The sequence below is a fragment of the Pristis pectinata genome, chromosome 9 (genome assembly GCF_009764475.1).
Source record: "Pristis pectinata isolate sPriPec2 chromosome 9, sPriPec2.1.pri, whole genome shotgun sequence".
Taxonomy (NCBI): domain Eukaryota; kingdom Metazoa; phylum Chordata; class Chondrichthyes; order Rhinopristiformes; family Pristidae; genus Pristis; species Pristis pectinata.
The window spans coordinates 23,126,405-23,151,831 of NC_067413.1; the positions used below are offsets into that span (position 1 = coordinate 23,126,405).

Sequence of the window (25,427 nt, forward strand, 5' to 3'; positions counted from 1 at the left end):
AGCCACTCAAGCCTGTCCTACAATTCCATATGATTCATGAATGATATGCCCAGGCCTCATCTCTGTGCCAGTTCCCCACAACCTATAGCCCTCATTTCCTTGATTCACCAGGCTTCATCTTGGTGTGTTGATGGTGGAACTTGGATAGAGTTGCTTGTTTTTCTTATGTGGTTTTCTTTTGTTCTTATGACCCTGTAAGCTCATGCCTATACTCCTCACACCACCTTTGTTCTTGTCATGTGCAAACTTACTAATCACAACTCCTACATTCACATCCAGATCATTAATGTATATAACAAACATCAGCAATCTCTGTGATACACCACCAGCTTCAAATTGCAAAAACAACTTTTGACCATCATCCTTTGCCTCCTATCATCAAGCCAACTTCCAATCTATTTTGCCAAATTGCCCCAAATCCTTGGGCTCCTACCTTTTGGAGCAATCTCCCATGTGGGACCTTGTCAAAGGCCTTACTGAAATCCATATAGACACTTTGACCGTACTTAGTCACCTCCTCAAAATTCGGTTGAATAGTCAGATTGGACCTCCTCCTAATAAAGCTATGCTGACTTTCCATGATCAATTCCTACTTCTCCAAGTGCAGAATAATGCTGTTCTTCAGAACTTTTCCCCAATAATTTCCCAGGCACTGATGTTTGACTCAAAGGCTTATATTACCAGCTTATCCCTGCTGTCCTCTTGAATAAAAAGGTACCACATTTACTGCCATTTTCAATGGTAATATTCTCTAGAATTCTAGCAAGCCCTTCTTGAATTCCTCATCTACAATGTCCTTCTCAAAAAATGAATACCTCTCATCTTTATTCACTAAAGACATCACCTTTGTCATCTGGCATGATACACAGTTTGCCTAATTTGTCCCAAATGGGCCCTACTCTATCTTACTATACTAATAAAATGCTCTCAGAATTTCCATAATCTTGCCTGACAGTGTTTTCTCCCCTCTTCTTAATTATTTTTTTGATACCACCCTACATGTTCTATGCTCCTCTATGAGCATTGTTTTTGCTCCTTCCATAAGCTACTATTCTTTTCTTTATGGGAACCCCGATATCCCTCGACATCCAGTGTTCATTGGACTTGTTAGACATACCTTTCACCATCACAAGACCACACCAGCTCTGAACTTTCACTATTCCATTTGAATGATTCTCACTGGTCACATGTGGACCCACCTGCAGTCAACTTTTGGCAGGTCTTGTCATGTGGAACTTAGCCTTTCCCCCCATTCAGTACCTTAATTTCAAGTCTATCCCTCTCCATAACAATCTTAAAGCTTATCAATTTGAATCTGTTCTTTTGAATAGAGCTACCAGGTAGGACTATTTTGTTCACATTAATAGAAGGACCAAAGTCAGAAGGGACAATAGGAGCAGGAGTAGTCTTTGTCCTCACCTGGTTTTCAAACATCTCTCTCATAGCAAAGTTTTTAAAAACAGAAAGTGCAAGTCTGTCTCTGACATGGCCAGTAGTTGATCCTCTCTGCCTCCTGCCATTCAATGAAAGATTCATCAAAGTACATGATACTGTCTTTACACAGCACCAAACCAAATGCACCAGTACCTCATTGACTTTCCCACCAATTAAACTGACTGGAGACCAGCTTTACCAGTTTTCTTCTTTACAAATTACCACAGTCATCACCACCCTTGAGTGGTGAAGATTGATTATTACATTCCTCCCATCTGGATATTTCTCCAAAATATCTCTTTGCTCATGAAAAAAAGTCATTGCCATCCATGTAATTATCAATGTTCAAACTGGCACCTTGGCCCTTACTGAAACTGGTCACGGCCATGACACTTCTTAATTTCCAACCCACTTAACACATTTTCCATCAACTGTTCCTCCAGACTTCCATATTGTCAGTGTTCTTCTTAAAAATCATATACTAACCGTTCTCCCCTTATCATCTGAGAGCTGCTTCTCCTTGGAGCATCATACTTATCTGTTGTTTAACCAAGTGACTTGCATCCTTAGATTTCAGTTTCCACCTCAACTCTTTGCTGCCTGATCTCCATTCCACCCCCCCCAAAAAAAAAATCACCCATTCCACCAGTTTAAACTGTTACCTTCATATAAACTTTGTTCCATGCTTATGATTGTCTTCCAAGACCTCTTTATTGCCATGGTATCAAATGCTAACTTGACTGCCTCAGTTCAGTTCCCTGCACTCAGCACTAATGTCATTCCTATTTTTTTTTAAACATTTCTTTTCGTGATCAGTGGGGAAAACTCCTCCCTCAAGTCAATACAAATGGTTCATAGCTTGGCCTTTGACAGTTCATATACTTCAACAGCAAATGCTCAGAGCAAACAATCTCTTGGGTCCATCCATAACGTACTCTATTCCCTGCACCATTCCCTGTTGTTACCCCTTGCATAGCACAATTCAAAGAGGTATAAACAATGGAGGATCGAGCCAACTATTACTTACTTGCCTGGACCAGACTTAATGGACCTCTCTGCCTAATACTGAGCATCATTTCGTAAGACAGAAACTCCCCCTTGGAACACATCTCCAACACTCTCACCACTAACGAAAAGTAAAATAATCACCACAGTCCTATTTTAAATTTTACTCTGAAGTCTGTCTCTTTCAACTTGCATTCCCATCTGGCCAGTTCAAGCTAATTTTACTGGCATTCCCTTAAGCTTATTTCCATCAAATATTTGCCTCCTGCAAATTGAAATTGTAAAAGTGCCTTTCATCAGAGATCATTCCTTCCTTATAAAACTGCCACATCACCCCATTTTCTAAAGCAAAGTGTTGATCAAGGCCTCTTTACAAAAATACTCAACTATCTCCACCCACACTTTCCTCCTCCTTATGTAAAACAGGCACAGAAGGAGCTCAGCTGCTCAATCAACAGTACCTCTTAAGCATTATAACTAGCTATAGTTCAGTCCTTGCACCATTTAGCTTGTCAGTTTCAACAGCATTGCAGGAATTTAAAGCAGATACAAGTTCAAACCCATCCAGATCCAGTCACTCATTAAGATGTCAAGTAAACATTCTACACCTAGCCTGACACAGCATAAATAGCCCTTTAATGTGTTTTTCCAGTTCTATGTTCATTTCTCCAAGTTGGAATCACTCCAAGCAGATGTTACCCCACCCATAACATTAAAAGTCATCAAAAATATTCCCTGTGGATGCCACCATGAGGTACTTTCCCTCCCTTTTTGCTCATTCTCTGTAATCTTTAACATAGTCTGCCACACACACACCTCCTCCAATGCTATACTCCAACTTAAAGGGACTACCTTAACTTGGGCTCCATTTACACACTTGGTCACAATGTCACTGCTGAAGTCCATTCTCCAAGAATCTCCCTTGCCTCACCTTCCTTGTGCATGACAGCCCTGCTAACATTGCACCACAATTTAGAAGTATGATTTCATTTCTCCATGTTTTTTTTCAACTCAAGCACTGTTTTATTCTTTCAGACTATTTATCCAATGACTAGTTTCAATTAAGCAGTAATTTCCTTCAGTTAAACATTGATGAGATTGAAGCCACCTGCCATTAAATCTGTAAACTCAACATTAACTCCATAAAACTTTTGAACAACTGATTCAGCCTGAATAACACCTTCCTTAACTCCAATGTTTTCTCTCTTCCTTTGAAGCTCTCCTTAAATCTATCCCTTTGACAAAGCTTTTGGTCACACCCTATTTCTTATCTTTGGGTTCACTGTCTCTGTGAAGCACTCTGGGATGTTTTATCATATCACAGTTTCTAAAACATAAGTTGCTGTTGAGTGGTCATTGAAATGCCTGTTAGAAAGGAAGTCCTCAGAGGCCACATCAGAAAATCATCTATAAATTTCAATCTCTTTCCAGCAGGTCAAAACCCCTATTCCGGAATCCTGAACTGTGATAGGGGAATTTTGCATTTTCAGTGAGACAACTTCCCATTTAAAAAGAACTGAGCTGTTCAATTAACCTCATGGATACAGATAGTATTCAGAATTCTAACATGTTAAAACTGAGCATAAACTTTATTAGTTTAGAATGGCCAAGCAGAATTTTGACCATTTGCCCCACTGCAACAAACCACTTTTGTCGAATAGTTTGTTCCTGGTTATATTGATGTGAATCTTTTATTCTTGCCCATGCTGTTGATCAATTCTAATATGATATACCCAGAGTAAAAATTCCCAGAACTAATTCTCAGAAAGATAAGTATCATTCAGTGACTGAACACTCTTCATGGAGAGGCTTCCTGTTTCTGGCTTAGTGTAACGAATTCCAGCTTCATCAGTAATTTGTATCCTACTTTGGACCCCTCGGAATGCCTAAAAATTCAGTTGTATAACTTTTATTGCACAATGCAATTGAAACATTATTTTCCTCAAACTGAAATATGATTTTCCCAGTCTTTTTGTTATTTTGGCACTTGAGCCTGCAATTGTGGGCCTGAGTTAGTTGTTCCTCTGATTTTTGCAAAACGGGTTCGTGGGATGACATTATTCTGCTTCTTTTGGAGCAATTTGGACCAAGTTGTTTTGTGAGTGACTATCATTGGGCAATCCTGGAAAACCAATTCTTCCTGCTGGACTGACATGCCGGTCAAGTAAGTCTGTTACTTATCTTGCATACAGCCATAATCCCCAACATTGCATTAAACCCCTTTCCTCACCACTACCTGACCCTCTGAGATCTTTGCTCACCCACTCTGATCCTCCCGAAACTCCCACTCCACTCAAGATGGCCACAGTTCCTGAAGCCTCAACCCTTTAGCCTTTCACCTCTGATACTGTAATCCTTCGAAGCTCCCAGTTCAGACCTTGATACCCAAAACAGGCATAAGCTTCCACCTTGGCCAATTACTAGTCTGATCTTGGGCACCTCTTCCTGATGCTTAGCCTTTATCCCTCTCCCCCTATTCCCTTGACTCACAGGCACTGTTCCTTTCCCTCTGAATGTGTTAGATATATAAAATATGTTTGTTTGAAATATAACAAAACTGCCATTGTTAGGAGCAGGTAAGGTGCTGAAACTGTGGTCTTATAAGTGACCATTGTGTGGTTAAAATTTTATTTTGTCAGGGGAGTTAACTTCAAGATCTGAACATACAGTTACTTTAGTACAAAACCATCATTCTTTAAAGGCCTCATTTCCAACCACATCCATCCAACCTCATAAGGAAAATAATGATTAACTTTATTTATGGTTCCTTCTCAGATATATTTAGATATCCTTCCACCATCCTTTATAGCAAGAGTGGATCTAGTTGAAACCTGACCTCAAATGATATTTATAGAACCTTGGTCCATTTTTCTAGCCTTCTTTCAGTGGCTGCTACTCATTGGGTTAGATATTCACTGTTATTTAGAGTGTTCTTCTGATAAAGTGAAATATAAACTGTGCCAGCTGGTTGTGACCATTACTAGACGCCAGCCAACCTGGAAGTGCCAGTTAGAAGTGAGAAACTGTCTGAAAAGGAGAGAGGAAGTATTCTAAGAAGTCGAGCCAAGAAATACACCTTACTTCAGCTTAATCTCTTGATATCCGGCTATCTTTTTCAGAAACATAAAGAGTAAAAGAGAGGCAAGAGTGGACATCGGACCACTGGAAAATGACGCTGGTGAGGTAGTAATGGGGAACAAAGAAATGGCGGACGAACTGAATAAGTATTTTGCATCAGCCTTCACTGTGGAAGACACCAGCAACATGCCAGAAATTCGAGGGAGTCGGGGGGAAGGAGTGAGTGTAGTCGCTATTACTAAGGAGAAGGTGCTTGGGAAGCTGAAAGGTCTGAAGGTGGATAAGTCACCTGGACTGGATGGACTACACCCCAGGGTTCTGAAATAGGCAGCTGAAGAGATTGTGGAGGCATTAGTAGTGATCTTTCAAGAATTGCTAGATTCACGCATGGTTCCAGAAGACTTGAAAATCACAAATATCACTCCATTCTTTGAGGGAGGGAGGCAAAAGACAAGAGATGATAGGCCAGTTAGCCTGACTTCAGTGGTTGGTAAGATGTTAAAGTCCATTATTAAGGATGAGATTTCAGGGTACGTGGAAGCTCATGATAAAATAGGCCGAAGTCAGCATGGTTTCCTTAAGGGGAAAACTTGCCTGACAAATCTGTTGGAATTCTTTGAGGAAGTAGCAGGCAGGACAGGCAAAGGAGAGTCAGTGGATGTTGTTTACTTGGATTTTCAGAAGGCCTTTGACAAAGTGACACACATGAGGCTGCTAAACAAGATAGGAGCCCATGGTATGATACTGGAGCCACAGGAAAGGTACTGGTATGAATAGAAGATTGGATGACTGGCAGAAGGCAACGAGTGGGAATAAAGGGGGTCTTTTCTGGTTGGCTGCCGGTGACTAGTGGTGTTCCGCAGGGGTCGGTGTTGGGTCTACTACTTTTCACATTATACGCTAATGATCTGGATGAGGGAACTGAGGACTTTGTAGCCGAGTTTGCAGATGATACAAAGATAGGTGGAGGGGCAGGTGGTGTTGAGTAAGCAGGGAGTCTGCAGAAGGACTTGGACAGGTTGGGAAAATGGGCAAAGAGGTAGCAGATGGAAGGAAGGGAAGTGTATGGTTATGCACTTTGGTAGAAGGAATAAAGGCATGGACTATTTTCTAAACGGGGACCGAATTCAGAAATCAGTGGTGCAAAGGGACTCAGGAGTCCTAGAGCAGGATTCCCTAAAGGTTAACTTGCAGGTTGAGTTGGCAGTAAGGAAGGCAAATGCAATGTTAGCATTCATTTCAAGAGGACCAGAATATAAAAGTAAGGATGTAATGCTGAGGATTTATAAGGCATTGGTCAGAGCCCATTTGGAGTATTGTGAGCAGTTTTGGGCCCCATATCCAAGGAAGGATGTGCTGGTGTTGGAGAGGGTCCAGAGGAGGGTAACAAGAATGATTCCAGCAATGAAAGGGTTAACACATGAGGAGCATTTGAGGCTTCTGGGCCTGTAATCGCTGGAGTTTAGAAGGATGAGGGGGGATCTCATTGAAACCTACTGAATATTGAAAGGCCTGGATAGAGTGGACGTGAAGAGGATGTTTCCAGTGGTGGGAGAGTCTAGGACCAGAGGACACAGCCTCAGATCAGATCAGATATCTTTATTAGTCACATGTACATTGAAACACACAGTGAAATGCATCTTTTTGTCTCGTGTTCTGGGGGCAGCCCACAAGTGTCACCACACTTCCAGCGCCAACATAGCATGCCCACAACTTTCCTAACCCGTACGTCTTTGGAATGTGGGAGGAAATCAGAGCACCCAGAGGAAGCCCACGCAGGCACGGGGAAAACGTACAAACTCCTTACAGACAGTGGCCGGATTTGAACCCGAGTTGCTGGTGCTGGAATAGCGTTATGCTAACCGTTACACTAGAACAGAGATGAGGAGGAATTTCTTTCGCCAGAGAGTGGTGAATCTATGGAATTCATTGCCACAGACGGCTGTGGAGGCTAAGTCATTGGGTAGATAAAGCGGAGGTTGATAGGTTCTTGATTAGTAAGGACATCAAAGGTAATGGGGAGAGGTGAGGAGAATTGGGTTGAGAGGGAAAAATAAATCAGCCACAATTGAATGGCAGAGCAGACTCAATGGGCTGAATGGCCTAATTCTGCATCTCTGTCTTATGGTCTTATATTTATCTTTCAACCAATATTACTTAAAATAAGTTGCCTGGTCGTTATCTATTTGTTGTTTATTAGATTTTGCTAAGTATAAATTAGTTGTGTTTTTTTCTTGCATTGCAACAGAAGAGTTTTGATCCATCTAACACCATCCATCTGTTCCTTTGGTGCATTTCTAGTAACTCTAAATCCTATTTGTCCATTGGAAAAAAAACTACTTGACAAAAGTCTATCAATCTCATTAATGGACTCTAAATGCACTGCTTGTTGCCAGGAATATTTAGATTTCCTCCAGCTTTTAGATTTATTTTTAAAATGACATTGTCTTGTTCTAGATTCCCTTCCAGATGACACATATTCTGTTTGAACTCCAGGAATTCCTTTATCATTAAGAACACTTTGACCTGCAAATACAATTTTGCAGCACACCAAGTTATGCATCTGGAGTAGCTCTAGAACAGTTCTGGATAAGAATCAGAATGGATGAAGAACCTGAACCCAGGACATTACTGATCCACTCCTGATAGTGAACTTGCTCATAGAATCAATGGTAAACCACAATTAACTGATTTGCAGGTTTCCTTTGTCTACCACAGTGGTTTGTGATAAAAAGGATTCAAGACCCTGACCCATACCCCTTCCCCTTCTTTTGCTCTTTGTTGTTACCCACCTTTATTAAGCTTCTGCCAAAGTAGTTCCATAGACTTTCCCCTTCAGCTCAGCTGCTAAGTAAGTTTCCTACTGCTCAGCCTTAGTGTGTGGGCAGTGCAGAAAGAGGGGGAATGTTTCTCTACACTTCTCACATTTGCCAGGAAAGTAAGATTTCCAAAGTGTGTATTTCTAAAAGAAAATCTGTGGGCAATCAATTCTGTTAACAATTGAACAGTCACAAGTTAAATATTTTGGCAAATGTAAGAATAAATCTTAGAGGTCCCAACCCTTCAATCAGGCTAGATATTGTGATATTGTATACTAGCTCTGAGAGAAGGGAGCTGGAGTTGCTAGGTCCCACTGTTCTCAGAAATATGAATGTCCAGGCAACCTCCGTTTTAGGTGCTGTTGCAATTTACAAATTTTGGAGTGTATGGGGAGAGGGAGGTTGGAGGGGGGGAGGGGTCAAGAACCAAGTCTGGACAGCAAGGTGAATCCTTTTCATCAAACATATTGATCAATGAGAAAGAACACATTTCTAAACACTTTAGTTTAGGGAAAGGAGATCGGATATCTTTATGATTGTGATACTTTGAAAGTCTGAACTTGACATTAAGCCTGTGGGCCATCAATGCATTAAAACAAGTGAAGTATTTCCTTTCCATTTGATTTGATGGATATTTCTGCCTGTGCAGAAGAAGCTATTTTATTTGGTATGAAGTAATGAGAGAGTAAGGACAAAAAGACAGTTGCTTGTATCTGCAGTTCAATATCCTCTTCTTAAATAAAACTTATTGATAATTTGAAGCAGGACATGCAACTGACTCTCAGTGGGGAGTGCTGGAAACTGCGTGATCTCCCGCACTCCCTCTTCCTTTCTCTTTCTTTGACTGTCCCTCCCTCTTCAGCTCTGTGGAGTAGCTTGAACTTGGTGATAATTTTCCTTTAATCTTTATTGCCTAAGGAGATCAATACTGTTGTAATTTGTTTCTTTAATTTCCGTTGCTGGAAATCCTGATAGTTAGTCCCCATGCTGAATTCACAGAATCATAGAAATTCTTTTATGCAGAAAGAGGCAATGTGGCCCATCACATCCACATTGGTTGAAAAAAACCTGCCCAATTTAATTTCACTTTCCAGCATGTGATCTGGAGCCCTGCAGATCTCAGATGTGCAAGTACATATTCAGGCAATAAGTGAGGGTTCTCTGCCTCCACACTCTCTGGCAAAGAATTCCAGACCACTATCACCACTTGGGTGAAAACATTTTTCCTCATTTCCCCTCTAATCCATGTACAGATTACTTTAAATCTATGGCTTCTTGTTTGTGACCTCATTTTATAGGCAAGTATCCAGGACCCTCATAACTTTAGGCACCTTAATTAAGTCTCACCTCAGCCTCTTCCATACTAAAGAAAACCAGCCCAGCCTCTCCAAGTTTTCATCATAGCTACAATTTTCTAGTCCTGACTGCATGCTTGTACATCTCCTCTGCACCTTCCCCAGTGAAATTACTATGCCTTGGCCAATGAAGGAAGCAACCTGTATGTCAACCTGTCCTGGAACTTTGAAGAATCTGTGGACATACATGCCAAGGTTCATCCATTCCTCAATGTACGCCATTTGTTTATATTCTTTTGCCTTTATGCACCTCCACAAATGCATGTCCTGACATTTTTTTGGATTCAATTCTTTATGTGACTCTCTTACCAGAGCATCTATATCCTCCTGAATTTGAAAACTTTCCTTCTCCCTGTCAACTGCAAACATCTTTATCATGCTCACCCTCCCTCATTTGTCTAAATATTTACACCACGAAGCAAGTGAGTGAGTATTGAGTCTTGTGGAAACCCACCACAACAACTTTCCTGTCACAAAAACAACCATCAACCATCATCCTCTGCTTCCTGCCATTGAACAAATTTTGGTTCCAACTTGCCAATCTATCTTGGATTCTATTTACTGTAACTTTTTTGACCAGCTGTCACACAGAATCTTGTTAAGAGCCTTACTTAAATCCATGCAGACAACAACTTCTGTGTAAGGTTGAAGAATACATGTGAACCATAAAGGGTAAAGATGATAGATTATCTTCCCTAAATGACAACATACCAGAATTTTTAAGATGAATTCATATTTTCCATCTGCTACATTAGGACTTGAACTCATGTACTCTGGCCCTAATCCAATAACATAACCATCATCCGACTGTGCCAGTTTGCCTTACTGTTCCAGTCAAGATTAGCCAACTCAGCACAGACTTGACACTGAACCAAAGATATTGTGGTCTGTAGGTTGCAGCTTTATACAAGATGAGTGCAGTTACCCAATGAAGTGAAGGGCACTATCCAACTTTGTAATATCCCTTGCTCACATGGTAGGTGCCTGGCATTCATAGGACAGTTTAGTAGCAATCAGCCACAGAGTAGCCATAACCCAAGTTCTTTCTATGAAAGGACTGAGCTGCTGTGCTGCTCAATGAGGCCAGAATCTAAATAAAAATGGGAATCAATGGAAAGGAATCTAACCTTTGAAATCCACATTTAGTTCAAAGGTTTACGTAGAATGAAGAATAGACATGCTTATCATACAAAAATACAACCTATAAATATTTAAGGATATCTAATTCTTGGCTGTGGTTCTGCAGTAGTTGAATCCATTAAATGGTTGCACTAAAGGTAATAAAGTTAAATTATTGGCAATGGTTTTACAGAATCCTCTTCAGGCATTTTTTGATAGAAACTTCCTGTTTCAGGAACTCAAATGGGTACCGTCTACAGCTGGAAGAACTGTATGAGGTCCAAGGAAAGGCGCTGATTATTTGATTATTTTGTTCCATGATTTATTATTCTACACAAGGTTATTACGATTCTTTACAATTATTGAGTACCTTATTGTACCCTCTATGCAGAGCAATATGCATCAGGAGAAATCTGTTGTGCTTGTCAGTGAGCTTCCTGCAATTTTATGTTTGTTAGCCATGCTTTGCATCAAGGTTAGGAGGAACTAGATAACATTGTGAAGGTTATAAAGGGTGAATCGCAGGGACAAAGTTCCTGTAGTAATTAACTGGAATGCTACTTTAGTTACAGCTAACTGCAGGCTTGGAGGAAGCAGCCAATATTTTACAAAGAGAGATCAAACAGTTTTACACTGGAGATGCTCAAACACAGGGCTCTGCATATCAGAAGTAAACATATGAGGGAAATCTGGGATATAAACTGCAAAGAGTGAAGGGGGAAGAACCTTGGGTGCAGAAATCTCACATAACGGAACTCTGGCCTTTCTGTTTTGCTATCAGTAAGGCATAGCCAATTCTAAATTCTGTCCTGATGTGCAATGAATCAACAAAGCAGAGTAGCTGCATTTCAAAGGTAAATGAAGGAGGCCTGTGTGCTATTATATCTTGCTAAGAGGGAGGTTTGAGTTAACCATTCAGTGCCTGTTTCATACTGCATAACTGCAGTGGTGTTCAGCTGCTGAGAGCAGTTTAAAGAGGATAGCATTTCATTTATAGCAATAATCAATCTACTGGAGAAACTCAGCAGGTCAAGCAGCATCTGTGGGGGTAGAGGAATTGTCAACATTTTGGATTAAAACCCTGCATCAGTACTGAGAGTAGAGAGGGGAGATAGCCAGTATAAAGGAAAGAGGGGGAGTGGTATACAGGGGTGATTAGGCGGGGGGGGGGGTGATGGGCAGATCGAGCCAGGTGGGGGGGGAGGGGTGGAGTTGGGGGCCGAGGCAGGTGGATGATAGATGGAAGCAGACAAGAAAGAGGAATATGGAACCTGGTAGAGGGAAGGGGGGGGGGGGGTGGTGAAGGTGGAGACAGCTGCTGGAGTCCCCTCTCAACTCTTGGTCCTGATGTAGGGTTTCGACTCAAAACGTCGACAATTCCTTTCCCCCCACAGATGCTGCTCCACCCACTGAGGTTCTGCAGCAGATTGTTTGTTGCTCCAGATTCCAGCATCTGCAGTCTCTTGTGTCAGCACCTCATTTATCTTTGGGTTCTTAATGAATCAATTTTATGCTCACATTGGTTATCAGCATCATAGCTTCTTTACTGGGTAAGTTACATAGCATGAGAATGTGGATCATCTGCAATCAATGCATGTCATTGATGTGGACAGCATATATCTCCTGGGCCCAAGACTTGCATACACCATGACATAAACACTGCAGAATTTAAACTTGATTGTTGATAGTGAAAAACATAGGGACGATGAGATAAATGCTTTTGCTTAGGACATAATACTGCCACAAAATGTATGGGTGTGACACAGCCACAGATTGCCAAATAACTGTTTACTCTGCTCAAGGAGAACAAAAATAGATTAAGGTTTCTCAGAATTCCAAACTAGAAGTTTCAGGCAGACTGAAGAATGAACAGTTATATCATCTGCCTGGATGGCCGTCACCATCTGTTTGGATTGAGCATCCCCTTTGCAGCCTGTCTATCTCGCTCATCATTCATTTCAGTCCATGACATAGATTAAAAAAAAGTCTTACACAGTTTATTTTCCTCACCATGGACTAACTGAAGAAACTCCTACACTGTATACAGACATTGGCTTATATTAATAGTTTTATAAAAGCTTTTTTCTCTGGCATGGCTTGTTTAGTGAATGTCTAGCCTTTGAATTAAAAATCTGTGGGTTTACAAAGTTCAGTACAGATGAGGTTCTTTAAGGTTTATGGCTCCTATATTATACCACGTCTGCACACATCACTTGCCGAGAATTAAACTCTGCCAATCAATTTCTGTGGAAAATAGAACATGAATATCAGGATCATACCATTTGGATTGCAAAATTCCTGATATTCTTGCTCATCACTATTTAAAGAAGATCTGACTGAACAGCTCCCAGTTCAACAGTAGGAACCTGACTCAGTAGATCCTGTTTACACAAGAACACGAGGAAATAGGAGCAGGAGTAGGCCATCAAGCCCTTCAAGCCTGCCCTGCCATTTAATGTGATCACAGCTGATCTATGCTGGCCTTAACTCCTTTTCTGTGCTATTTCCAAATACCCTTCTATTCCTAAATCTATTAAATATATGTCTACCTCCACTTTAACTATTCTGATGATCCAACTGCCACCACCGCTGGGCCCAGGAGGTGTACGCTACCTATTTTAATGACATGCATTGATTGCAGATGATCCACATTCTCTGCATGCTATACAAGTAATAGTAAGTAATATGGAACCTATCTCCACCTCAGACAGTCTTTCCAACCACAGTTCTGCACCCATCTCTCTGCCCTCCAGTTTATTCACCTTTGTCCAATACCACCTCCCCACAAATACTGATCTACTAACCCAATGACTAACTTTCCCCAATCACCAAATCAGCCCCCAGACTTGCAATCCCCACCCACGACTACTGACTCTTCTACCAATACACCCATCCCTCCTCATCATAACCCTTGATCTTTCCTCCATGGATCTTTGGCCTCTTATATTCACATGAATTTCCCACCAACCCTCAACCTGACCCCTTATTTATCAATTGGTGCCAACCCCTACCCTTCCAAACTCAGTCACAATCTCTACTCTTCTCTCTTCCACTAGTATCTGGGGACAGAACTGGTCCAAGTCCCACCCATGGACATACCTGACTTACTTTATGACTTCTGCACTGGTGGGCTGAGCAAAGGGAAGGCCTTTCCTTGTGCAAGGAACCTGACATTAGAGGCTCAAGGCAGCATCAAATTTACCAATGGAGAGCAGAAGAAAAAAGTTAAGTTGAGAAGCAGACTTGTCATGCGAAGAGATTGTACTGTTGGAATTTTGAAGAGAGGCAACTTGTTGAAATGTATAAGATCCTGAGGGGTGGTGGAGAGGATGTTTCCACTTGGGGAAAAATGCAGAACTAGAGGTCCCTGTTTAAAAATAAGAAATAACTCACCTAAGATAGCTATAACGTAAAATGTTTTCTCTCTGAGCATTGTGAATGTTTGGAACTCCTTTCCTCAAAGGGTAGGGATCTTTGAATATCTTTAAAGTAGAGGTAGTCTTGATAAGGAAGGGATGAAAGATGAGAGCAGATCAGCCATGATCTGATTGAATGGTGCAACAGGCTTGTTGGCTGAGCGGACTACTCCTGCTCTTAATTTGTATGGTTACAGGCATGACCAATTTCTAGGCAGTTGTTCAGTGCAATCCTTTCAGGCAAACCCTGGACTTAGGCCCAATAGAGTATTTCAAGAAATGCTAGCATGAGCCAATGATAACACTCCCTATGACTTTGGTCCAGAATCACCAATGGGGTGATCCTTAACTGTGGGAAGACAAATTGCAGTGACATCTAGATGGAAGGACACAAATGCTATTTACATTATTTGCTTGACTTTGGGGCTCTTGCTATATTGTTAGAGTGAGGAATGAGAAAATCTCCATGAAAATCCACCAGGTCTAGGTCTGCTCTACAAATCACACAGGTTGTGTCAGTTCACAAGTTCCTTGTGGGGTAACACAAGACCATAATGGCAACTGGATGTATGCCAGGAGCATTGAAGTCCAGTATTAGGTGGATTTTCATGGAAATTCTCTCATTCCTCACTCTAACAATGTAGCAAAAGCCCACAAATCAAGAATTATCCTCAGCACAGTTAAAAATTAATTGTCTTTACACAATCACTTTATAGAAAGTTTACTTCCGGGCTTGCCATCCAAGGAACAGCATTGAGTGTGATAAGGAACTGCGCACACTATCTCAGTTCCAGTTTATAAAGTGATACTTCAAAAATATAATTAGAAGAGTTGGAGTAAAATGAGTGGAGTAGCCTCAGAACTTGATTCAAAATGCTCAAAGATCATGGTCTGGACCACTGATGACCTCCATCATATGCTACTTTGGACAGCAAGGAGCTAGAAGGAGAAAACTAATGACAGGAGTGAAGGTGACTTAGCTGCAGGTTTCTGGGAGAAAGTAGCAGGAGCATAATACCTTGTCAGGCAAATCAGGCATTGTAGCAGATTCAACCACATTTTGCTATGTGTATCATCTCAGTCCTCTGACTGTCATCTCAAGACTACTCCAGGACTTGGTGCCTCACAACCAAAGTCCAATGTCCTGAAATCCTCACCAAATGCACATTGATATTTTACTAGTTAACATACCTCTCCTGAGGGATTTAGTATGCATCAGACTAATTGTCCAATTAAATTTGTATCAGAGTTAGTTTCTCCACATGGTGACATATTTGCTGGGCTTCAATCCTGACCAAAACCCAAGCCCAGCACTTCTCAAGACTTCCAATCATACTTTGATATCATTGTATTGTTCCAAGAAAAATCATGTCAGCATGTGAAAGGATGGGTAGAACCTAATCAGTTATTCCATCACATCTGCCCAAATGGCTGTCAAACCACTCAAAGGAACCAACACGTTCGTTCATGTCCTTTAGGGAAGGAACCTACAATTTTTCCTTGGCTGCAGTCCCATCCTCTCAAATGGCCTAGCAAATCCCTTCAATTGATTAAAACAGCTAGTGTTTCAAGGGAAAGGCAGACCATTGTGTTAACTAGGAATTGGGTGATAAATACCAGACTAATAATGTTCACATCTCGTAAATTAATAAAAAAAACAGTTAGGAAGATCCTTTATAGTCTTGCTGCAGTTTTCTTACCTGTGCTGAGAAAGACTTCCTGGAACGTGATACATGAAGACATTGGCTTGTGTGCTATTCAACAAGTGAGTAGCCATCTTTATAACGGGGCAGATGATGAAGTAGTCCCTGTGAACAAATAACACACATAGAGACTTTGATCCCAAGCCAAATAAGTATATAGGAATATAACAGTTGGACACTCAGCACCTCAGGGCATTGAAAAAGGCATACATTAATTAAAATGGAGAGCACAGAAGCAACAAAAGGGAGATTGGGAGAAAAGTTAAAATTAAATCATCAATGAACATGAAACAAACAGTAAAATACTTTATAGGTACAACATCAAAAAAAGTGAAAGAATAGGGTGGGAATTGAGGCACTTTGGATAGAGAAGATAAAATCATAGGGAAGGTTAACAAAGATGGAATAATTACTTTGATTAGAGAGACACAGCAGGTTAACATGACATCAGATGAGATTAGAAATAATAAAACCACGTTTAAAAAGAGACTTTGTATAAACTAATAGAACTCGATGGGAATTAAAATCCTTGTCCAGGCCAATTATATGTATGCTTTTTAAAAGAAAGTATATGTGAGATAACAGAGGCACATAATTAGTAATTCTAAGAAGGAAGTGTAGGATCAGTGAATGACTGATAGCTAATAGAATATCCATATTTAGGACGAGAAAGAGAACATGTCTAAAGAATGATGGCCTATGAAAAACAAAAACTACATAATAAAATGAATAATCAGCATGGATTTCACAAGGGAAGGTCTTTGCTTGACCATTTGCAATGGATCTTTTGACTGGGAAGAATATTTATACACCATTAGTAAGTAAGCAAAACATTATTTATATTCCTGGAAAATACTTACTTCATTGCCTTTAAACATATTTCCTGTAAAGTTTCTTTTAACATAAAAGGCACAGGACCGATTACAGTCAATAGGAAGAGGACTGATTACATTCATGGGGAAAGGGTCTGCAAATGCCCCAGGTCACATTATAATTGCCACTAGAGTCATAGATTCATAGAGCACGGAAACAGGCCCTTCAGCCCAACTGGTCCATGCCGACCAAGATGCCCATCCAAGCTAGTCCCATTTGCCTGCGTTTGGCCCGTAACCTTCTAAACTGTACAGATCTGTACAATAAAAACTATTTTGCTTTGCAGTAACAAAAATGACGAGAAATATTTGTATTTATGTTAACGCATTGGCTTTCTGTAATTCTCCACCATAAATTTGCCATAAACAGCTGTGTGATGATGAACCAGTTCTTTGACACTGTTCTTTGAGAGAGAGATGCTGGCCCAGCCATTTGTAAAACTCATTTCTTTTCCTCTGGTTCTACAGAAGCTCCTATATTCACTTGGATGTTTGGTTTAATGTCACCAAAAAGGGTCAGTTGCTTCAGCAACAATCCACCATACTGTCAGTCTGGAGCGTTGATCTAGATTAGTTCAGACCCCAATATGAGGCTGATAGCTAGACGCAGCATGGAGATCTCTACAAACTGACCCAATCTGACAGAACATCAAGTCATGGATGCGAAGTATATTCCAGTGATTTTCCATTTCCCTTTTTCCTGGATGACCTTTGCTTGAAACCCCTCAACAGCCATTAGATTTATATATTGAAACTCAATGACATGGGAAGAAATTGAATTTGGATTCCTTGATGACGTACACTGCAGATACTGAACCAGGCAAACCTCTATTACCTGCAATGACTTTAACAGCCTAGGTTACTTTCATCCAAATTTTAATATTTATGAAGTGTCCTGCTGTTAAACATGAAAGGTCTTTTATCCCCCCGAGCACCCTTTAAATGTACAATTCAAATAGGCATAGTCGGTATAAATGAAGCACAAGGCTGCAAATATCATGTTAATGAGGATGCATGCTGCTTCTGATTATAGCAGCACCCGGGTTTGGCACAACTACAGAGGGTAACTGGGGTGAGGCATAAACATTTCCAGCTGAATGGTTCTAATGATCACTGGTCTTCCATGGCAATGATTCGACACTAAAGGCAAACACTGGGAGAGGGCCAATTGCAAGGTTAAAAAAAGAACACAGGTAATGGATGTCCAATATCATTGAACTATACATTCAAATGCTCCTGAGTGATTATCTGCATATAGTTCAACAGTTTAAGGTTGCTTTAACAACTTCAGGATAGACATTTACTTTTTCTTTCTGATTGAACTGCTGTATGCAGGGATCAACATCAATCCGACTGTCAGACCCAACCCTGTTGCCCTGTCCAACAGCACCACCCCACCTCACAACTGTTGCACAGGACCACTCTGAGCACAAGTGCTTGGCTCCAACCCTGGACCCAAACTAAGCATCAGTAAGCAGGTTATTGGTAAATCAACGCCGTTTGATAACACTGTCAATAACACCTTCCAGCACTTTGCTAATGTTCGAGAGTAGGCTGATTGGGTAGTAATTGGCTAGATTGAATTTATCCTACTTTTTTTTATGACATTCGGAAAATAATGAATACTATTGACTTTTTTCAGAAGTATTGAAACAGAAAATATATGTGCGTGCGCGCACACACACACACATACACACACACACACACACGTAGACAAAAACTGTTATAATTGAAACTAACAGATGGCCCACAGAGCCTCACAAATACCCAGGCCTGTTTCAAGTCTGTCCTACCCAGTATGGTGATAGCACCAAAAAAAATGATAAGGATTTCCTTTGTGTGGAGACAGGTCTTTGTCTCCACTAATCCTATCATGGATAGAATCATCTGCAGCAGGTAGATTGATGAGGATGAGATCAAGGTGGTTTATATCTCAGGTTAGCTCACTTACTACCTACTGCACACCTCGTGTGAAAGCTTTGCCCTTCAAGGTGTCCATTTTAGTGAACTGTGGCACTAACAAGCTACTCTTGGTGATGGGAATGGAGGTCCCCATCTTGAGTACATTTTATACCCTTGCTAATGTCAACTCATTTTTCAAGCATGGCAAATATGGAATCTTTCCTTTTACTATAATAAATCCTGCAAAGTATGTACTTGTCTAGTTTTAGATACTGTCTTGTTCACTGTTAAATCTTTGAAGAAAATGAAGTTTGCTGAGTTGTTCTCTCCCTAACATTAAGAATGTCAATTATCATACTTCCAAGATGTTTGAATGCTTAGTATTCTGCATTGCCATAAAAGGCCAAGAACTTTACATCATTACAGAGATGCCTAGCATACCAGAGTTACTTTCTCCATTACTCTACACAAATAAAAAATAGTGCTTCCATAACATATGAAATCTGGAAATAGATATTTAAACAATAGCCTTAGAAAATGATATTTCATTTTTAAAGGCATAGTTTTGGAAAAGAACAATGATTAATATGAGAATCTCTAGAAGGTGACAAAGTCAATTGCCAACATAGGAACAACCTGACAGAAGTATATAAAATTATGAGCAGCATGGATAGAGTAGATAGTCATAGACACAAGAAATTCTGCAGATGCTGGAATCTGGAGCAATACACAAAAAGTGCTGGAGGAACTCAGCAGGTCAGGCAGCATCCATGGAGGGAATTAAACAGTTGATGTTTCACAATGTCATAGTCTTTTTCCCAGGGCGGAAAGGCCAAATACTAGAGGGTATAAGTTTAAAATGAGAGGGAGGATGTTTAAAGGAGATTTGCGTAGCTAGTTTCTTACATAGAGATCGGAAGGTCCCTGCAATGCTCTGCCAGGGGAGGTGGTAGAAGCAGATACAGTAGCAACATTTAAGAGGCATTTAGACAGGCACATGAACAGGCAGGGAATGGAGGGATACAGACCACGTGCAGGCAGATAGGATTAGTTTAGATTGGAATCATCGTAATCTATGGAGAAGATCAGAGGACTTCTCCTGGCCAATATTTATTCCATAATCAACCTCATCTGCTGATTATCCTTCTGTTCATTGTTAGACCTTGCTGTGCACTTTAGAGTGTCCTGCGAAATTTTTTGTAAAATCTGTTTACCTTCTGCTCTTCCTTCCTTCCTTATTTGTTACTTCCCCCCCTTCTTGTGAGACTTCTTGTATATCTCCTACCATGTGTGCAATTATGTATATGTGTGTGTGTGTGTCTGCTTGTCTGTCTGCAGCCTTGAATTGAGTGTTCATATTACCAAGCTTCTGTTATTGATGACCTTTAGAGTTTTTGCTCCCCTGGTTGGCAAAAGGGCATACTTTCTGGTGATGACTATCAGAATGTTGAGGCTTATTGTATTTGTCACACAATCCTCTTGAAATAAACTGTAAATTTGCTTGAACAAACTGAAATTTCTTTAATCCATCTTGATGTTATCTTTCTACATGACATTTCCAGTTTTACTTGCATATGATGCTGCAAAATTTAGTAAAATTAAATAGGATTAACTCAATAGACATAAACTGACTTATACCCAGGAAGTGATGTAATGGAATTAATACACAAATTATATCAATCTTTTCTACAATGATAACAAGCTTTGATCTGCAAAAAGTGAAACAGATTTTATTTTTGACAAGTAAACCACAGCAGATAGGTATTCTAAATATAGCAGCCAACATTTCTCATAAACAGATGCAAGTTTGGTAGCTTCTCTGCCAGTAACTTTCTGACACAACTGTTTCCCAGGTTTCATTTCACTGAACTCTTTCTTAGAATGGACATGATGATGGCTAGTAAGCTGCCTCTGAGTCCAGCTTTTATGCTGTGTTTTCAAACAGTGGTGTCAGGAAGAGAGCTCTAGGACTTTGACTCGATGATGATGAAAGAGTAGGAATGACTGAGTGATCAGTCTCCAGGTCAAAATGATATGTGATTTGGAGGGAACTTGAGTTTCTGTGTGCCTGCCACTCTTGTCTTTATTAGTAGCAGAGGTGGGTTTGGAAGGAGCTGTCAAAGAAAATTTGGCAAGGTACTGTGAAACATGTTGTAAGTGGTATATGTTGCAGCCATATTGCTGCAGCTGCATTGGGAGTGAATGGCAATTAGCATTTAGCAATCTATGTCTGAGTTTTGACCAGGTCTTGGACAACGATCTTAGACAAAAGACTGTATCACAATCTAAAGAGCTGTGATTGGACTGAAGCATGATGCAGTCAATAATGAGCAAATCCCACTTCTAACCTCATGATGGAGGGATTCTTGTAGCAATACCCTGGGTCAAAGTGAATGATACCCAACAATCACAGTCATCTTCCTTCATCTGACTATGTCATAGAGTCACAGAGCATAGAAACAGGCCTTTGGTCCACCGAGTCCACAAAGCACTCATTTACACTAATCCCATTTAATTTTCAACTCAATCCTATCAAATCCTAGATTCTACCATTTGCCTACACACTAGGGGAAACTTACAGCAGCCAATTAACCTACAAACCCACAATTCTTTGAGATTTGGGTGGAGTGTGGTGATCCTGTGCCTCTGTGCCACCACAGCTCCAGCCACTGGACAATTTTCCTCCTGACCTTAACTGACTTTGCCTTCATGATTCCACACATGGCCAAATGCTGCCTTGATGTCAAGGGAAGACCCTCTCAATTTGCCTCTGAAATGAAGTAATCTCTTTTGTTCATGTGTGGACAAAAACTGTCCAAGGCAGGAACCTTCCAAGGCTTCTTCAGCAACATTTTCAAATCTCAACCATCTAGTAACGTCACAGTAGCATACCCATGTAAACATCACTGCTAAAAGCTTCTATGCAAGTTAGACTTGATCTTGACTTGGAAATACATTGCTCTCTTTATCTCATAGTACTGTGGGAGTAACTTACAGAAAGGACTGCAGTTGTTCAAAATGGCAGCACATTACATGTTCTCAAGGGTAACTCAGAATGCCTGGATCCCATGAATAAATTAAAAGAAAATTCAACCGCTGTAACTCATGCCTTTCCACAATACATGGTACTTCACTCACCCTACCTCGAGAACAAACTACTTCTGCAATCATAAACGTAAACTTCATTTAACACCAACCAACAGGAACTAAAAACCTGACAGACATCTATTTTACCTGAATAGTGTGAGGGATGTGATCAAGTTCTTTTTGAACTTAAAACTTATTTAATGAAACATTATTGGGTTATCTGTTGGAATTGAGAACGTCAGCCCCATTGCAATTTTGTAGAAACTTTAACTCAGGGTCTTTTATAATCACCTGAGTTAGGTGTTACTTGCATAAACATTATCTAATGGCCATTCCCAAATGCCCTTTGAAAGGGTTTTCTTCTTGAAGCAATGCAGTCCACGTGCTAACTAATATCAATAAACTTTTAACTGTTTGGTACTTAGAGATAAACTGAAGAGCCAATGTGGTAGAGGTTGGGACCCCAATATCCACAGTGGCTACTTTGGAAGGAGGCCTATAATATGGGACCATCTACAAAAGGGTCCTTTGATCAGATGACTGTCCATAACGTGGTTGTCATTCTGCTTATTACGTTAAATTTCGAACCCACTGTGGTACTGAATTTCAACTTTGAGTTCATGATTCTACTGTGGCTTTTGAATAACACCATTTACTTCAGTTGCAAGTAACTTGTTAAACATTTTAGAAATCAATATCTTTCTTCTAGCTTAGGGTCAATTTAAAGCATGCATACATCTGGATCATCTGTTGGAAGGGGGAAGGGTTATGTCAGAACATGTTTCTGATAATTGTAGTTTTTTGCTACTGGCACTATTCCAGTATTTACAATATTCATGTGTGTACATCATTTGTGAATATATTGCATTGAGAGATTAATTGTCCTAACAAGTACTAATTAATATGATTACCCGGAATCTTTGCCTGAGCATCATGTAAGATAAAATCTGGAATGGAGAAAGTTTCTGTACAATATCATCCTCGCATTTTGGTAGAAACTTATTTTGTTTACAACAACGTTGTACAGATTATCATTTCTTGTTTGCATTCCTTCTCAGCCAATATACTACTAATAGTCACTACACTAGCAATCCAGAGACTTGGATTAATGATCCAGAGAATGGAAATTTAAAATCCCACACAGCCTGTGTCAGAATTTGAAAATGGTTCCTCATTCTTCCCGGGAACCAAGAAAGCCAACCTGATCCATTATCCCTTGGTGTCTCTGGTTAGTGACAGCTCCACAATATTAAGCAACTATTAAGCAGAATAACATTTTCCCAAAAATTCTCCCAATAAATCAGTAATTTAGCATCTTTGTTTTATCATTAAAACCAAATATAGATAAATTGATGAGAGATACAGATACAACAGATAGTCAAGCATCTTTTTCCCAGCATGGAAATGTCAAATACTAGAGGGCATAGGTTTAAGGTGAGAGGTGGAAAGTTTAAATGAGATTTATGAGGCAAGTTTTCTTACACAGAATGGTAGCTGCCTGAAACGTGCTACCATAGGATTTGGTGGAAGCAAATACAACAGCAACATTTAAGAACCATTAAGACAGGCACATGAACAGGCAGAGAATGGAGGGATATAGACCATGTGGAGGTAGATGGGGTTAGTCTGGATTGGCATGATGGTCAGCACAGACAGCATGGGCCAAAGGGCCTGTTCCTGTGCTGTACTGTTCTATGTTCTATGATACAAGAGGGGATTAGGTACACTAAACCTTTCCATTCCCTGGTTAGTCCTCAAGTGGAATGGTGTGATCAAGTCTGTGAAATTTAAAAGTTCTAGTGAGAATGTAAAGGAAGTTTACCGGAGTGGTTTCGGTTATCTGGATATGAACATACAATGAGCAGATGAATTAGGGGCAGGAGTAGGCCACTTGGCCCTTCCATTCTGTTCTGCCATTCAAAAACATCATGACTGATCAGATTGTAATCTCAGCTCTGCAGTCTACCTCTGAGGAAAAAATGTTTGCTGCATCGCTGTCTTAAATGGGCAATTCCTGGTTTTTAAACAGTGACCTCTAATTCTGGATTCTCCTACAGGATGAAAATCTTCTCCACAGCCAACATTTGTGTCCCCTCAGGATCTTATGTGTTTCAATTAATTCATCCTTCACTCCTCTAAACTCTAGCAGATACAAGCCTAGACGGTCCAGACTTTGCTCATAAGATAACCCACCCATTCCAGCTATCAGTCTAATTAACCTTCCCTGAATTGTTTTCATCCTTCCATAAGTAAAGAGTTCAGTACTGCATTGAGTACTGTAGATCTGGTTTTACCACTGTTCTATATCACCAAAGCATAATCTCCCAGCTTCTGTGTTCAAGTCTTTTTGCAATAAATGATAACATTCCATTAGCTTTCCTAGTTACTGTTGTACCCGCCTATTCACCATTTGTGAATTGTACACGGGGACAATCAGATTCCTCTGCACCTCAGAGCTCTGGAATCTCTCACCATTCAGATAATATTCTTTTCTTCATTCTTCCTGCCAAAGTGGACAACTTCACAGTTTTCCACTTTCTACTCCTATGCCAGATCTTTGCGAATTCATGACCTATTGATATTCCATTGTAGCTTTCTTATGTCATCCTTACAACTTAGTTTCCTATCTATCTTTGTGTCATCAGAAAATTTAGCAACCATACCTTTGGTGCCTTTGTCCAAGTCACTTATATAAATCATAAGAAGTTGAGGCCCCAGCACCAATTCCCATGGCATGCCATTTGTTACCTCTTGCCGACCAGATAAGACCCATTTATGTCTACTCTCTTATCTGTTCACCAGCCACTTCCCCACCCATGTCAATATGTTGCCTCCTTTTATTTTTTACAAGAACCTTTGCTACACTACAAGAACCTTTGCTGTACCATCTACAGGATGCACCACGGCAACTTGCCAAGACTCCTGAGACGGCACCTTCCAAACTCATGATCTCTACCAGCTAGAAGGACGAGGGCAGTAAAAGCATTGGAACACCACCACCTGGAAATTGTCCTCCAAGCCACACACCATGAAAATATATTGCCATTCTTACCCTGTCACTGGGACAAAATCTTGGATCCCCCTCCTTAACAGCATTGTGGGTATACCCACACCTCAAGAACTGCAGCGGTTCACCATCAAACAATTCAAGGTAGATCACCATCAACAATTCAAGGGCAAATAGGGATGGGCAACTAAATGCTGGCTCAGCCTGCAAAGCTCATATCCCTTGCATGAATATAAGAAAAAATGCCTTCTCCTTCACCAAAAGCACATGTTACTTCCTCAAAGAACTCCAGTACATTGGTCAAAGACGATTTTCCTCTCACAAAACCATATTGACTTTGCTTGATTCTCCTGAATTTTTCTAAATGCCCTTCTATAATACCTTCTGATATTTTCTCAGTGGCAGACATTAAACTAACTAGCTGGTAGTTTCCTGCTTCCTGTTTTCCTCTCTTTTCAAAGAAGGAAGTTGCATTCACTGTTTTCCAATCTAATGGAACCTTCCCAAATCTAGGAAGTTTGGAAAATTAAAAGCTGCAGATCAACTATCTTGCTAGCCTCTGCTTTTCAGACCCTCAGATGAAATCAATCAGGACCTGGAGACTTGTCAATCCTCAGCTTCAACAATTTG

General features: G+C 40.4%; 1 protein-coding gene across 1 annotated transcript in view; it reads right to left on the bottom strand.

Moving 5' to 3' along the window:
* The window catches only part of tg (thyroglobulin), a 282,508-nt gene that overhangs the window by 21,318 nt on the left and 235,763 nt on the right, over nucleotides 1–25,427 (bottom strand). The window contains exon 45 of the mRNA XM_052023465.1: nucleotides 15,927–16,034. Within this exon, the coding sequence (XP_051879425.1) occupies nucleotides 15,927–16,034 (108 nt within the window). The remainder of the gene's footprint in view (nucleotides 1–15,926; nucleotides 16,035–25,427) is intronic.